Source organism: Berghia stephanieae, chromosome 1 (genome assembly GCF_034508935.2).
Source record: "Berghia stephanieae isolate SIO BIC M18660-M18661 chromosome 1, UCSD_Bste_1.3, whole genome shotgun sequence".
Lineage (NCBI taxonomy): Eukaryota > Metazoa > Mollusca > Gastropoda > Nudibranchia > Aeolidiidae > Berghia > Berghia stephanieae.
The window spans coordinates 13881325-13897110 of record NC_088360.1 but is presented as its reverse complement, the minus strand read 5'-3'; the positions used below and the strand labels follow the sequence as shown (position 1 = coordinate 13897110).

Sequence of the window (15786 nt, the reverse complement as noted above, 5' to 3'; positions counted from 1 at the left end):
ATATTTGGGGGGGGGGGGGTCGGGGTTCGTCATGTTCCTATTTGTTTATCTATTTATTTATCTATAATTAGTTCTCTCTTTTTTATTATTTTATTTTATTGAAATCAAGCAATTACTTTTATTTCAGCAGCTCTATCCTTCCAACTTTTATTAGCCTTTATGCCGCTATGTGGTCTTGTAGTATGACACTCGCTTTCGGATGGAAAAGTCCTGGGTTCGAGTCTCGCTTGGGGCATAGTTGAGCCCTTGGAAAAGACTCTTAACTCAAATTCTCTCACCGTAATCAGGTGGACAATGAGTACCTGGCCATTAACAACGTTGTCTCTGTCGGAAAAATTACAATATCGCCTAACAGGCGTCATGTCTCGTTCTATATGTTACGTGTTTCTGTTGGTCGGGAACCTTTGTAAAGCGCTTTGAGCACGTTTAATAGATATCGCGGTACATAAAGCTCAACTTCATAAGAGCTCAACTTTAAAACAATCATAATCAATTTACAATGCAACAATTCTTATCAGTTTATCATATAGAGTGAACAAAGTATTATAGCAATTTTTTTTTAAACCCACAAAATCAACATCAACATAAAGCAACAAAAGACAAAAAAAAAAAGTAAATAACAAAATACACCCATACTATAATCGAGCCATAAGTTTAACAAATCATAACTGAAGTTATCAAACAATCGATTTAAACCTCTAAACACCGACAGGAAGCTATATTCTAGCAAGCGAGTAATGGAGTTCATGGAGATGGTTTACAAAAATATAAATTAACATCTGTTTAAATTATGAAGAAAAAAAATATGAAAATTTAAGAATGACAAAAAATTAGTTGCATTTAAATTGTTGTAAAACCACCTAGTCTCTAGATATTATACGTATTGACTTAAATCAACGTGTACTTATTTGGGCACCTAGACTTACACCTATACGGTATTTTTTCATGATTAATAAATGCTATGACTATATTGTCTTTTAGAGAATCCAACATATTTCCTACACTTTGCTGTGCTTCGGTAATATTCTGATTCCATAACTAAAACTTCCATATGGAGTCACATACAGCATTCAAGTCACGAAACTGTCGGGACTCTCTCTCTCTCTCTCTCTCTCTCTCTCTCTCTCTCTCTCTCTCTCTCTCTCTCTCTCTCTCGATTATTGGTGAGTAGCTTGTTACGTATCATTTTAAGGACAGAATCACTCTAATATGGATAATGTTAAAATTGCTTTCAAGTCGCAGCGAATGTTCCAATGTCATTAAGAGAATCCTTTGCTTATTACTGATTGTGTCTCTTTTTTGTGCCCATTACATTGACTAATATTATGAGGTCAATTCACACGAAATCAATATTTCAAAAGGTTTGTTAATGCCCACGAGTAAACTAACAGAGACCTATAAGCCTCAAAACTGAGATACCAGTCCCATACTACCGTACTCTGGAAAAACACATATTTAAAATTTTGGCCAGAAAGCTCGTCCTTCAAATATCGATCGATTTAAATGACTCTCGTCTTGGCAAAAACTCTCAAACCCGGGACTTCTCGAAATTTTGTATAATGCCACCAGGACTCATTGCCTGACTAATAAAAGAGAATTACACATTGCCATCTGAACAAATAATTATGTCAGTGCAAGTTGTTTTACTCGCTTTTATTTGCATCCAAAAATATCTGTTTAAACTGGAAATCTGAAACGCTAATGGGATACTAGACCCTAAATGATTGGATTTTTTTTTCTGTCCTTTTCATTTCAAAGTCAACATTTTCAGTGAATGTTTGACTATCCAGATAGCAATTCCATACTCATTTCCATAACGTCTTTTCATTTCCATTCTAATCTTCAAACAGATTCAAGCAAGAGGCAAGTGATGCGGAAGCCAACAAAAAGAAAGCGATGCACAAGTTCATTAATAGCCAGAAGAAAGTCCATCGCTCCAAAAGGGATGCGTTCTACACATGTGCCAATAACACAGCCCAGTCTTTGAATGCTTCGTTAACAGCTGACACGTTCGACGTTCCAACCGCGCCGACAAGTGGAACTACTAAGAGAGCGGCCATTTATCCAGTCACCAAGGGAAATACAAGAATGTCATCTCCTAACAATAAAATTGAAACAGTCAGCAGTGCTAGTCGAGTGGAATTACGACGCATTCCATCTATAGAGCAGTCAACTCATAATTCGAATGGGCATGTAACTATAAGCATGCCAAACCCTGCAACTAACACTGTAAGAGTTAGAGAACTAACTGCCCCTATACGTCGAGAAAGTTCAATGAATGTGTTTAAAAGCAATCATTCCACTACAAATAGCCATTCCAGAATGTCAAATAACAATTATGATGAAAAACGGTCTGCCAGCACTGGAATCAGAAGACAGTCTACAATGCCCCAGCTGTCCTCAAACAATGTGCATATCGAAGTTGTCGATGCTGACGGGGTGAAAACACCAGCTACTATTCCCATGCGTCGTGTTAAAAGGGCAGCGACTGACACTCGATCAGTTAAAACGTTGCCCGTTCTTCTACACACGCAAAGCTCAATGTCCTTGCTGGCAACAAAGACATCCCGTCCTCAAACTTCCAAACTCTGGCCTGGTGACCCGGATGCCATTCGGTCCGTCAGACGTGATAGGCGGAAACCGGAAGAGATGCTTTCACTTGTAAAAAATGGCGAAGAAGCCCGAAGAATGATCCGTGATATGCCACCAACTTGTAGCAAAAACTGTACCAAACCAGATATCTTGCAAGAGCTTGGAAGATCTTATTCCGATCTTCCTAACCTTCTTCCAGCGATTGAAAAAGCGCGACATGCTTTTGCTCAGAAAGAAGCTGCTTCCAGGGACCTCCCTCCTGGCCAATCAGAAGTCGAAGAGATAGAAGAAAACAAGGAAGTTTTACCAGTGTCACAGATTCAATACTTGGCTCTCAGGAGTATGGGAGGCGACAGACGAAATTCTGTCATTGTGTAATTGCATTGAGACAGCGTTAGAGTTGAGTTGTATTGTTTTCAAATCAGTGACCAAACATTGTGTTACCTCCAATCCAGTCTATTCAAAATCTAATTATGTCCATAAGAGTGTAAATAACAAAATAAAGATGTACAAAGTGTTGTCAAAAATGAGATAAAAATCAGAACAAATAAAAATTCATATTTTTATTCTTTTCATAATGGCACGATAGAATGCCAAAACAATTCAAGCTTTGATCGTTTATTATTTGTGTCCCATCGCCTCAAAACGGTATTATGTCGGGATGATCCAAAAGCTAAATAGTCAAAATGCAGCCAAACCGATCAATAATATGAAAATTTTGGATTTTAATTTTAGCACTTTAAAACTCATAATCAGTTTCCTTAATAAGACATATAAACTCAACCCAAGTCTGATAATTTTGGCTATAAATTCAACTTTCAGCATCTTTGTCATAATGCCGTTTTGAGGCGATAGGTCACATTTATTTATTTATTTATTTATTTATTTGCTCATGTATTTGTTTAGGAAATCTTCGTTAAAGCTTTTTACAAAAAGTGATCAGTTTGAGAATAACGCCACATGTGCTTGGTTTGGGAATAGATTGGACAAAAGTGGCAAAGTGAAACATTTGTTTCAACTGGCCCACTTCATATTAGCAGTAATAAATTGATCGTTACGTAAATGAATAATTGTCTTACAAACTGACACCTATTCGCATAATGCAAACCATTAGCCGTAATTTGACAAAATCTTTGTTTGGAGTGGGTTGCGCGTCGGAAGGATAATATTACAAAGTTCTCAAATCACAATTAAATTCAAGCACAAGCTAATATTTTGTTTCAGATGAAAAAAATAAAAATAAAAATAAATAAGTAAGGAGCGGGCGGGCGGGAGATATCTCTTGGAGGCGTCAAAAAATATCATTCAATGCAGTGGTGACCATTTGAGTTCGATATGTTCCAGTTGTCCCCTTTATTTAAAAAAAAACGGTGAATGAAACACAACAGACGTCAACAACGCCATTCTCACATAATATCTCCTTCGTGTGTTGTGTTTCATTCATCGTGTTTTGTTGATAAAGAGGAAACGCAAAACGTCCACATTATCTACTTTCGCTTATCAAATTGAAGATTCCATTCATTTTGATATTGTTATTTGTATATATTTGAAGAAAGCAAGGCCTAAAGCTTATCGGATAGTTAAAACATTTATATTATGTAAATTTTAGGAGTTTTACGGTAATTGAAACCATTGTATGCAGCATACAAGGATAAACAAGGAAGATGTTTGTTGTTTTTTTATCTTATCGTATCTAAGGTTTAAGAGCTAAAAACCTTTAAATGCTCTATGTCACTTTTATGCATAGATAAAATTTATTAATTATATAATGAGTATTCAATGTCAAATAATTGATAATATTGAGAATTGAATATCTAATACATAAATGTCATATTCAATATTCGTAGTATAATTTATTCTATTTACATTCATTTGGCATGTCCAACTTGTACATTCGAGAGTTTCAAATAATTGATATACAAAATACAATAATATCTAAAGCCCTGTTATATTATTCGTCAAAATCAAATACAATGGTGGTAAGACTCTATCAATGGCATTCTTAAAATTATTAATTGAATTAGAATTTTTTGTCTCAAACTTTAGATTATTCCAAATTGTCACAGCCCTTTGAATTAGATTAATTGTCATTATGTTTGTAACATTTTAATTAAAAGTTTTATGGCACTTGCGATATTGGATAATGGGATGGTCAAAAGAAATAAGATATATAGCTGTATTTACAAGCACTCATGACAAAATAAAACGCGTGGACAATTTCAAACTAGGAAAAGAATATAGGCTGTATTGTGTAAGAGTGCAACCACTTCCTGATTTTCTATTGTGTGTATAAAGTCCATCAAACAAGAAATTTAAATATTTAGGAACTATCGTTACCCAAGACGCACGTGACATAACAAAGATTAGCAATAGCAAATAATGTGTTTCATATAATGCGACCAGTTGTGTCAAGCAACAACATAAAGTTGAAGACCATAATGAAACTAGTGGAAATATAATATGTTATAAGTACCCTTTTATACGGTTGTGAAACGTGGACGCTTGACAAAGAATGTACGAGGAGGTTAGAGATTGTTTTGTTGTTTTTAAGAGTTTTACGGCGCTTGCAACACGTTTAGGTTATATCAGCGCCAGTAAAAAGGGAAAAATGGGATATTGTTTTTGTTCTTGTTTTTAAGAGTTTTACGGCGCTTGCAACACGTTTAGGTTATATCAGCGCCAGTAAAAAGGGAAAAATGGGTTATTAAAAAGTTCTAGAATTACAATTAAAGCACCCAAGAAAAAGGAAGACATAGGGGAACTGGGAACAAATAGGGATCAGATGTAGATTCCAAGAACATACCACCAATGTACTTAGTTTTAAATCACCTACAAGTCTCATCCGGACATAAGCACAAAATCCAAAAAAGAGGAACACACTCAAATGCCTACATTATGCATTCAAAATATCAAATATAATAATCCATTTCAGAGAGATGATTTACAATGAAAAAAATATCATCTCCCAAAACAATAACTAAGCATTTGACTGTTTCCCTCCCAGCTAGGACTCCGACCAGGGCCAGGGCCAGAACAGAACCAAGTTATCTCATTCCAAGACAAAGACAGAAAGCATGTTGGAAAACATTATATAAGGGGGATAGAAGACACAGTATGGACCTCTCTGCCCACTATGGGAGGTCAGGTTAGAGGCATTTGAGATGTGGATGTATTGAAGAATGTTGAGGTTATCATGGACAGATAAGTATACGAACGAGGAAGTGTTGGCGAATGCGAGAAAAAGAAGAATATTGATATATATAATCAGAAAGAGTCGGTTTCGGTTTCTAGTAGGACATGTGTGGAGAAGAGACGGAATAGAAAAGTTGGTGAAATCTGGGATGATTGAAGGAAAGAGAGCTTGAGGAAGACAGAGAATAACATATTTAAATAACCTAAGAATGGCCAAAAGTGATTTTAAAAGCAACGCAGACTTCATGCGCCCTGTTATATACTTGCACAATTTAGAGACAAAGGCGTTGCTGCTATATATGTGGTAGGCACGTTCTGTCGATTTGCGCGATCATTCGATTGCGCAGCGCTTTTTATGGATCCACAGAACGCGCAACAATGCAACAATACTTGTAATGTGATGTAGTAGGAGTAGTAGTAGTAGTAGTAGTTAGTAGTAGTAGTTAGTATATATTTAGTAGTATAGTTAGGATAGGAGTTAGGAGTAGGAGTTAGGAGTAGTAGTTAGGAGTAGAGTAGGAGTAGGAGTAGGAGTAGTATAGTAAGTATGTAATAGTAATAGTAATAGTAATAGTAATAGTAATAGTAATAGTAATAGTAATAGTAATAGTAATAGTAATAGTAATAGTAATAGTAATAGTAATAGTAGATAGTAAAGTAGTATATAGTAGTAGTAGTAGTAGTATAGTAGTAGTAGTAGTAGTAGTAGTAGTTAGTAGTAGTAGTAGTAAGTAGTAGTTAGTAGTAGTAGTAGTAGTAGTAGTAGTAGTAGTAGTAGTAGTAGTAGTAGTAGTAGTAGTAGTAGTAGTAGTAGTAGTAGTAGTAGTAGTAGTAGTAGTAGTAGTAGTAGTAGTAGTAGTAGTAGTAGTAGTAGTAGTAGTAGTAGTAGTAGTAGTAGTAGTAGTAAGTAGTAGTAGTAGTAGTAGTAGTAGTATAGTAGTAGTAGTAGTAGTAGTAGTAGTAGTAAGTATGTAGTAGTAGTAGTAGTAGTAGATAGTATAGTAGTAGTAGTAGTATAGTAGTAGTATTTAGTAGTAGTAGTAGTAGTAGTAGTAGTAGTAGTAGTAGTAGTAGTAGTAGTAGTAGTAGTAGTTAGTAGTATAGTTAGTAGTAGTAGTAGTAGTAGTAGTAGTAGTAGTAGTAGTAGTAGTAGTAGTAGTAGTAGTAGTAGTAGTAGTAGTAGTAGTAGTAGTAGTAGTAGTAGTAGTAGTAGTAGTAGTAGTAGTAGTAGTAGTAGTAGTAGTAGTAGTAGTAGTAGTATAGTAGTAGTAGTAGTAGTAGTAGTAGTAGTAGTAGTAGTAGTAGTAGTAGTAGTAGTAGTAGTAGTAGTAGTAGTAGTAGTAGTAGTAGTAGTAGTAGTAGTAGTAGTAGTAGTAGTAGTAGTAGTAGTAGTAATATTAGTAGTTCTAGTACCGATCTTCAGAATGAGTAACACTTGATGGATTGTTGCGCATTCCGTGGATCCACAAAAATCTGCAGATCGATTCTTCTTCTTCTACTACTACCACCACCACCATCACCACTACTACCACCACCACCACTACTACCACTACCACTAACTACCACTACTACTACTACTACTACTAACTACTAACTACTACTACTACTACTACTACAACCAACAACAACCAACAACAACCAACAACAACCACAACATACTACTACTACTACTACTACTACCACCATTACCACCACTACTACCACTTCCACTACTACAACAGGATTGTTGCACATTGCTGCAATCGCGCAAATCGACAGAGGGCGCTTAAAATAATTTTATAGACCAGAACACTTCCAACATAAATGTCCGTTTCGAAAAGAACGATAAAACAAGTAAACTAAGTGCAAGATGTCTCACTTAAGACATACCCCCGAGGTGTCTATCCCATGCTCGAACCCTCCGATCTTACTCATGTCGTGTCGAACTTTGACGTTTAGTCCTTTACACTATGACATAGATAAGTCAGCCAAAGGAAGAACAAAAGCAGCCCTTAACAGCAATCTACTGTTGCTGAGACTTCCTGAAGGCCTCATCATGACGTTTAAACGAGTCCCTGTTGGAAGGGAGACTCAGATCATCTCTATCACAGCACATGTGAGGCATTGTTTTTGTTTGTTTTTAAGAGTTTTACGGCGCTTGCAACACATTAAGGTCATATCAGCGCCAGTAAAAAGGAAGAAAATGGGATAGTAAAAAGTTTTAGAATTACAATTAAAGCATCCAAGAATAAGGCAGACAAAGGAGAATTGGTTCAAATAGGCAACATTTGTAGATTCCAAAAGCATACTATCAGTGTACTTAGTTTGAGATCACCTAAAAGCACAGGTCCCCACTAAGAGGAATACAAATGTTTACAAATCATATAATACATAAACAAAACACAATACAGTGCATAACAGAGAGATGATTTACAAGGAAAAAATATCATCTCCCAAAACTAACTATACATTTGACTGTTTCCCTCCCAGCCAGGGTATCCGGCCAGGGTCAGGACAAAACCAAGTAATCTCAATCCAAGACAAAAACAGAAAACATGTTGGAAAACAGACATAGGGGGATAGAAGACACAGTATGTACCTCCCTGCCCACTATGGGAGGTCAGAAACCCCACCCAGTTTGAGGCATTGTTCATCAAAACATCATCACATCTTATAAGGGTAGCCAGTGATTAATAGTTGCTAACAAATTTGGCACACATTTTTTCCCCAGTTGCGAATCATTTTGGTAAAATATCAGTTTAAAATGGGTAATGTTAGTAAAAATGCAACAAAAAGATAACCACATTCATGGCATTCACATGGATAGTAGTGGACAGTTTTGTGAACATGCCACAACAATCAAATATGCAAATTAGGTCATGTAACTATGGCAGTCATCTTGAAAAGCTAATTAATATGCAAATTTGCTATGTTACCGTACATTATGACCCTCAATTCCACCCGAAATGAAAATAGACATTGTTTCAAGGCTGGATATTATTGACAATTGTATGTATTGGAATTTTTTTTGTTGTTGTGGTGTTTCCATTTATTTTGTTAGTGTTATGTGCTAAGTAAAGTGACTGAAAAATATTCAAAATCATAGAGAGAAAGAAAGACTACAAGAGGACGACAGTACAATATCAGGAAATAGAAGCCTGAAATAGCACAGAAATCGTCTTTTCTTTTTTCATTCGACTCAATATTGTTTTAGTTTGTATTTTCAGTAAAGTTCATTAGCCAATCTACAGGATTTCAAAAACATTCCAAACTCAATCATTATCAACACCATCACACGCGCCATGCCGACTTCGGCCACGTACACTACTAGTTTGAGACCCTATCTCTTTGTCATTATCAATGAAACTGGAACAAAAAACGAGTTCTTGAAACCTCTATCTCAGAATTGTTATCATAATCGCCATTACCTAAGCTAAGAATAAATCAGCCATTTGATCAGAATCATGTCTATTTATTTCACCATCTTCATCTGAATTCATCTTTAAGAGTTGCAACATAAATCATTTCAATAATTTCATGACAAAATGTCAATGAGACCATCATTGTGCACTAATAGTTAAGTCTCAATAAAGGATTTAGAGAGTGCTTGCAGTCACAGCAGTTCAATATTGATACTCATAGGCTTCGTATTTCCCTCATTTATAACAGCTATATGAGTGAAGCCTTTTTGGCATATCTAGCAACCAAGCAGGCATTACAGACCTATGCCTTCCAGCGTCTTTAACAACTAAAAATTTAAAGCATAATCATAAAATAAGAAAGACAAACGGTTTATTCTGATGTAATGATTTTATTACAAAACTAACACCCTTATTTGCAGCAACCCACGATCAACAATTCTCATTACCATGAAATGAAAATACATGTAGGAAATGAGCAATAAGTAAAGTCATTAAACAATAACCCCTTTTTGTTGAGGTTTAGTCCTTACATTCACACTCACATGCAAGATACAAGTCAACACTGATAGTTTTACTTTGTATCTTGCTGATTTAAGAGAATTCCATCAAAAGTCAAAAGAGCGTTTCCACCGTCTCTGGGCTTGTTATCTTGGAATGACTTATAAAACAGTGTTGCTCTGTGTTGTATTTATTTCGGGCTCCCTGTAAACCAAAGATATGAGAGGAGATTTTCTAAAGTACCAGTCTGAAAGTGGATAATATTTCAAATGACAGGTGAACCCATCGCTGCCAATAATACCAATGTACAGATTAATCTTCAGATTTCTATTCTGTGCATGTTTCTAGTGTGGACTTGAATCCCCTGATTCAATTTGCAGGTGTGATATATGAAACATTTCCTTTATTAGTGCCCATAGGGAAATTATTGGGTCTATTCTAAAGGAACACATATAACCCAGGGTTCAGTAACAATACAGCGCTGCTAAGTGAGGTAAGGCGAGGCGACCTGCTGGAGGCCAGACAGTGGGACAGGTTTGTTGAACCCTCATATCACGAGACAAAGACAACAATGCTCAGTCAGGCTGGCCCACAGCTGTGGGCTGGCCCATGTCAGTATAAACGTAAAGCATCTTACTCGGGCCCTGACTTGTGCAATCATTGTTTCCATGCAATCCCTGACCACTTTCAGCGAAAAGATGGATTTTCAGTTCCATTATACACCATCGCATGTTCTGTTTAGATAACTAGATATGTCATGTAACAGAGTACAGACTATCGACTTTTTATAAGGGTCATCGTTGGGAGTTCAAAATATCAAGTCGCTCAGAGTCATATTGAGTAAAACATATCAATCGCATAGTTCATTCTCACACCAATGGTAAGTCATGAATAGATCACGCAGAACCCTTAGACAAACAAGAATCTTTATTCATTAAAACAAAACACACAATGGGCTGGAACTGGCGTGTACCTATTTGCAGGTCTGATAACCTGTTATGGGCTCATTGTTGTAATGGAAATACTCTCAAACCAACGCAAAATATTGTCAATAACAACAATATTAAATCAAGCCCTGCAATTATTCGAAGTCGATTGGAATGCTTTTTCAAGTTTAATGGGCTTAAACAAGAGAACATTTTAAGATTATGAAAAAAAAAACAAAAACAAAAAAGAAAAAAAAATAAAACAAAAAAAAAACCGCAACGATCATCACCAACAATATAGTGTTGGCTGCGAAAGAGAACAAGAACTTGCTCGGCATATTATGTCTGTGTTTTTAGATTACTACGTTAATATACCGTACCTGGAATTTTGACGACGGAGCTTTGTAAACAAGATTGGCAAGTTCGTCGACAACGTCGGACAAGTCCGTTAGGTTGTTGTATGACGTGTAGTAGGCCAAGGATGCCGTCCAAGCCTGTCTTCTACCGAGAACCAATCGTCTAGCGAGATAGATAGCGCTGGCAGCCAACATGGATGGAAGGACGGATGCCATTTTGGCATTGGTGATGCTGAGGTCGAGGATGTAATAAGCGAGGGAAGATACCTGTCAAGATACCAAAGTGGAAATATAGCATGTCTTGATTCATCATCATCATCATCATCATCATCATCATCATCATCATCATCATCATCATCTTTAGTAGTTGCCTCAGATTTTCCCCTTTTCCTATATTCTGTCAATTTCATTACAACAACAACAAAAAACTCCACTCGGTTTATCATTTAAAAAGAAAACCATGTTCTTGCCTTACTACCGGATTCTTTTTGTGGCTCCCTGTCTCACCAGGTTAAAACTAAATTGAACCGGGAACTAGTTTTTGACGTCAAGAAGTCTTTAAATAGTTTAAAGTCTTCTCAAGAATCATTTCCATAGATCACATTGGCACTAGTAAGGAAATTGATGGACGGTCAAAAGCTTATATTAAACTAAGACAAGGAAACTCGTTTAAAAAAGTAAAAGAAGAAGGTCCCATAAACGATGCATCGTGAGTCTATGGAATGAAATGAAGTTGACGTCACTCGGCTCTTACATTTTGTTTTGTTTTTAGACAGCCAGTTGATTTCTTAATTCTCACTTAAGTCCCCTTAAATGATTATAAACGTTAAAGGGTACAAACAGTTTTGTGTCTTGGTACGATTGATCTGGCAGACAGAACATGTAAGTATTTTACCTTCGAATGAAAATGCCAGTAAACTGCTTGCTCGGGGTGTGGCGCTATAAAACTTATATCATTTGTTATTCTTAATTTATATATATAGATCATTCATTTTTTAAAGATTAAAAAGTTAGATTAACATCACACTGACATTGCATGTGGAATGAAAATTCTCTTTGAATTTTTTTTTAACGTGAGGGAAAGTGAACATTATTTGAAAAATAAGATAAATTACTCGTCTTAACCCGCTCAAATGACGTCAACTAAAACAGCAACTTCCCATACGTCCATAGAGTAGAGATTGCATAAGAATCCCGCCCAGACACAGGCAGAAGAGAAATGCTTAAATGGTTATTGATATTTAAACAATATCAGACTGGATGGTTTACAATAAAAATAAATTCCGAAGAAAAAAATTCACAATCTTTAAAATTAAAAGACACAAGACAGAGCTAAGGCAAAACTTGATGGTATAATGGCGACCAGAAAGAGATATTTATACTGCGTTCCAAAAGTTATGTCCAACATAATTTGATGTGTTGTGATTTTCCAATGCTTGTTTATAATTTTTCTAAAGTTACCACGCAATCATTCGGTCATTGTGTTGTCTTGAAGAATGAAAACAACTCACCTAGTTTTCAATGTCGTAAAGTCGATAACATCGTAGTTTGACTTCAAAAATCAAACCGTGCTCATCGTGTTGTTTTTAACACAAAACACATCTGGTGACTACGTGATCCAAACGCAGTATTGATTTTGAAATCTTAACGAGAACTTTTATTTTGGCTTTATTATTCATCATGGTAAAATTGGAAAATTCAGCGCATGATGATTAATTATGGGATTGAAGTTTCTGTTGAGAAAACTCATTCCGTCCACAAAACGTCGGTGCCGTGCTGTATTGAAAGCTAGAGAAGGGCACACGAGGTGCTAGGCAAACTTAAACACTGAATTCTTCCAAGTGAATGTATTAAAAGTTATCTCTCTCCAAAATTTTTCGTGTGTTTGCTAATTGATTTCGTCATGTCACGCCCAACATGTTAAATATTAACTTTTGAAAGTTTCAATTGATTCAATAAAAGAATTAAAAAATTCTACAACATCAAAGTTGAAGAGGACAGAACTTTTGGAATTCAATATTATGTGGAGGGAAGAGAATGTAAAATGAGCCAATATGAATTCCTCTGCCAAAGAGGGCAAATGTGCCTGAGGGGATCCTCCCCTTCAAAACTCTCTCTCTCTCTCTCTCTCTCTCTCTCTCTCTCTCTCTCTCTCTCTCCCTCTCTCTCTCTCTCTCCCCCCCCCCCACACACACACACGTACACACACACGCACGCAAAAACACAGACACATGCAGACACAATATTATTTTCTGTTATTTTGTTTTTAACATACCTCTTGAGGCTGTTGTTCTTCGTGTACTTGCAGGTACCTTCTCAGGAAAGTGACGGAAACGGGAATGGAGAGATCGAAGGCCAATGTCATCAACACCTGAATCTCGTGCCTGATGACTTGGCTGGGTTTGAAGGAGTGGGCGGTCAAGTAGCACAGGGTGGAGATCTGATAATGAAAGGCAAAATATTATTTGTCAAGTATATGCCATTTTAAAGAAATTAAAGAAAGCACGCTGAGTCCGTCCAACGTTCAAAATGTTTGCGTTGGGTCACAAATAATTATTTGAACTCTAAAAAAACAACAACATTTCCAACGGATATTTAAGAGATTTTCCAAGACAATGTTGACTTCCGAAAACAATCATGTTACAAAACGGAGAGAAGTATCCTGAACTTCTAATTAGATAACATTTTTATACAGTGCATTTCCAGGGTTTCACCAATTTGACCCATTCTTTAAAAACAGATTTAGTCATCTGTTGACTGTTGCTTTTGTAGCAGCACTCCTAAATCATTCCACATTGCCAGATAGACTACCCATTCTTTCTCACGTTGAAAATTTACATTTTCTTGTGATTGGAAAGAAAGACCCACACCAATATAATCCAAGCTATTTCAAAGCTAGTAATCTGCCTCAATATCCGTTTGCCAAAGGCTATTTGGTAAGAAGGTTCTTTGCCTTATTCAATAAATGAATTTATTTCCCACCCCTACTCTTATTTACAGTTATTTTGCATAATAAATTACCTCTGGAGCAAATCTTTCCAGGAATTTTGTGGCGATAAGAAGACACGTGATCCCAACCAGTTGAAGACGAGACATGTTGACCCTGTCTGACGCTAGATATCGGTCAATGAGAGCCACACACAGATGAAGAGTCTCTTCCTCCAACTCCTCATGAGCCTGGGACAAATACAAATTGATATCAACCAAATTACAATATATATATATATATATATATATATATATATATATATATATATATATATATATAATGCATATATAATGCAGTTGATTCTAAAGTAAGAAACCCGCCAGAAAAAGAACACATAAAGATCGAAACTAGTGACTTTTATCTACATGAACAGAGCGCGCAAAAGATCATATGTTCTGTTAATAAGCGGACAAACAATAAAAATGGTATACCTTTTAAGGGGAAAAATATCCTAATTTAAAGTAATAAATCCTTAACCCAAATTATCATTATTATTATTATTATTATTATTATTATTATTATTATTATTACTATTATTATTATTATTATTATTATTATTATTATTATTATTATTATTATTAACATTATCATTATTATCATTAACATTATTATTATTATTATTATTATTATTATTAATTATTATTATTATCATCATCATCATTATCATTATTGTTATCATTATTATCATTATCGTCCTCATCATTATTATTGATTTATATGTACACACCTGTACTTGAATAAGCCAATCCATGAGCACCCCTCGCATTTTTGGCGTTACTGCAGGACTGGAGTCGAGGAAGTTAAGAGGAAGGGGGCATTCCAGTTCCTTCAGCTAAAATATACAATAAAATGAAACACAAAAAAAGTCCATGAATAGACCCGGAAAAAAGTGCCCAGAACAGAGAAAACGTAGTCTGAAAAAAACCCCAACTCGTATTTAATATTTTGACCAAAATACTCATACTTCAAATATCGATCGACTGAATAGACGATTAATATGGTTATGATAATAATAATAATAATAATAATAATAATAATAATAATAATAATAATAATAATAATAATAATAATAATAATAATAATAATAATAATAATAATAGATCTTTATTGTCCACAAATATGGCAATTTGTCATTTAGTTACACTTGTCATAACGTTATATGATATCTATAACATTGAACAGACACCTCACTCCTACCCATTCTCTCTCTCTCTCTCTCTCTCTCTCTCTCTCTCTCTCTCTCTCTCTCTCTTCCTCTCTTTCTTTCACGCATGCGACATACACAACATTAACATTTTCATTTCATTTTCAATTCGTTACATTCTTGGCAATTCAACACCAAATATTATCATCATTATCAATTGGTCACTTCATCTAGCCTAACATTAAACAAATTAATCAGTCAATCAGTCAACGCATCAATCCTTGGTTTTGCTGTACCATATGAAATATTCAACATTTTTATTGCTGATGGAACGAACGTTGATTTATACTTGTTAGTTCCACATTTAATCTGACAAAAACTTCTCCCAGATGGCAAAATATCAAATTCATGGTATAAAATGTTTTTTTATTGTTGGTAATTGAGAATGCTTTCCTTTCTATTGCTTTTCCATGAATTCTTTCTACTTCATCAACAGGATGGTTTATTATTTTTGATGCCTCTTTGTAATTCTAAATCATCATACAATGCTTTATATAATATTAAGCGAAGGATAGGTCTTCAATCAACAAATCAAAAAATAATAATAATAATAATAATAATAATAATAATAATAATAATAATAATAATAATAATAATAATAATAATAATAATAATAATAATAATAATA

General features: G+C 35.2%; 3 protein-coding genes across 3 annotated transcripts in view; 2 read left to right on the top strand and 1 right to left on the bottom strand.

Moving 5' to 3' along the window:
* The window catches only part of LOC144963359 (uncharacterized), a 7133-nt gene extending 3939 nt beyond the window's left edge, over nucleotides 1–3194 (top strand). The window contains exon 3 of the mRNA XM_078897318.1: nucleotides 1851–3194. Coding sequence (XP_078753444.1) covers nucleotides 1851–2970 — 1120 coding nt within the window. The 3' untranslated portion in view covers nucleotides 2971–3194. The remainder of the gene's footprint in view (nucleotides 1–1850) is intronic.
* The window catches only part of LOC144968549 (putative small nuclear ribonucleoprotein Sm D2), a 399977-nt gene that overhangs the window by 96726 nt on the left and 287465 nt on the right, over nucleotides 1–15786 (top strand). The gene's annotated exons all lie outside the window — the stretch shown is intronic.
* LOC144968526 (uncharacterized) overlaps nucleotides 9555–15786 on the bottom strand; it is a 30720-nt gene continuing 24488 nt past the window's right edge. The window contains exons 6-10 of the mRNA XM_078906988.1: nucleotides 14682–14786; nucleotides 13987–14142; nucleotides 13241–13405; nucleotides 10990–11232; nucleotides 9555–9887 (exon numbers count right to left, since the gene is read on the bottom strand). Coding sequence (XP_078763114.1) covers nucleotides 9798–9887; nucleotides 10990–11232; nucleotides 13241–13405; nucleotides 13987–14142; nucleotides 14682–14786 — 759 coding nt within the window. The 3' untranslated portion in view covers nucleotides 9555–9797. The remainder of the gene's footprint in view (nucleotides 9888–10989; nucleotides 11233–13240; nucleotides 13406–13986; nucleotides 14143–14681; nucleotides 14787–15786) is intronic.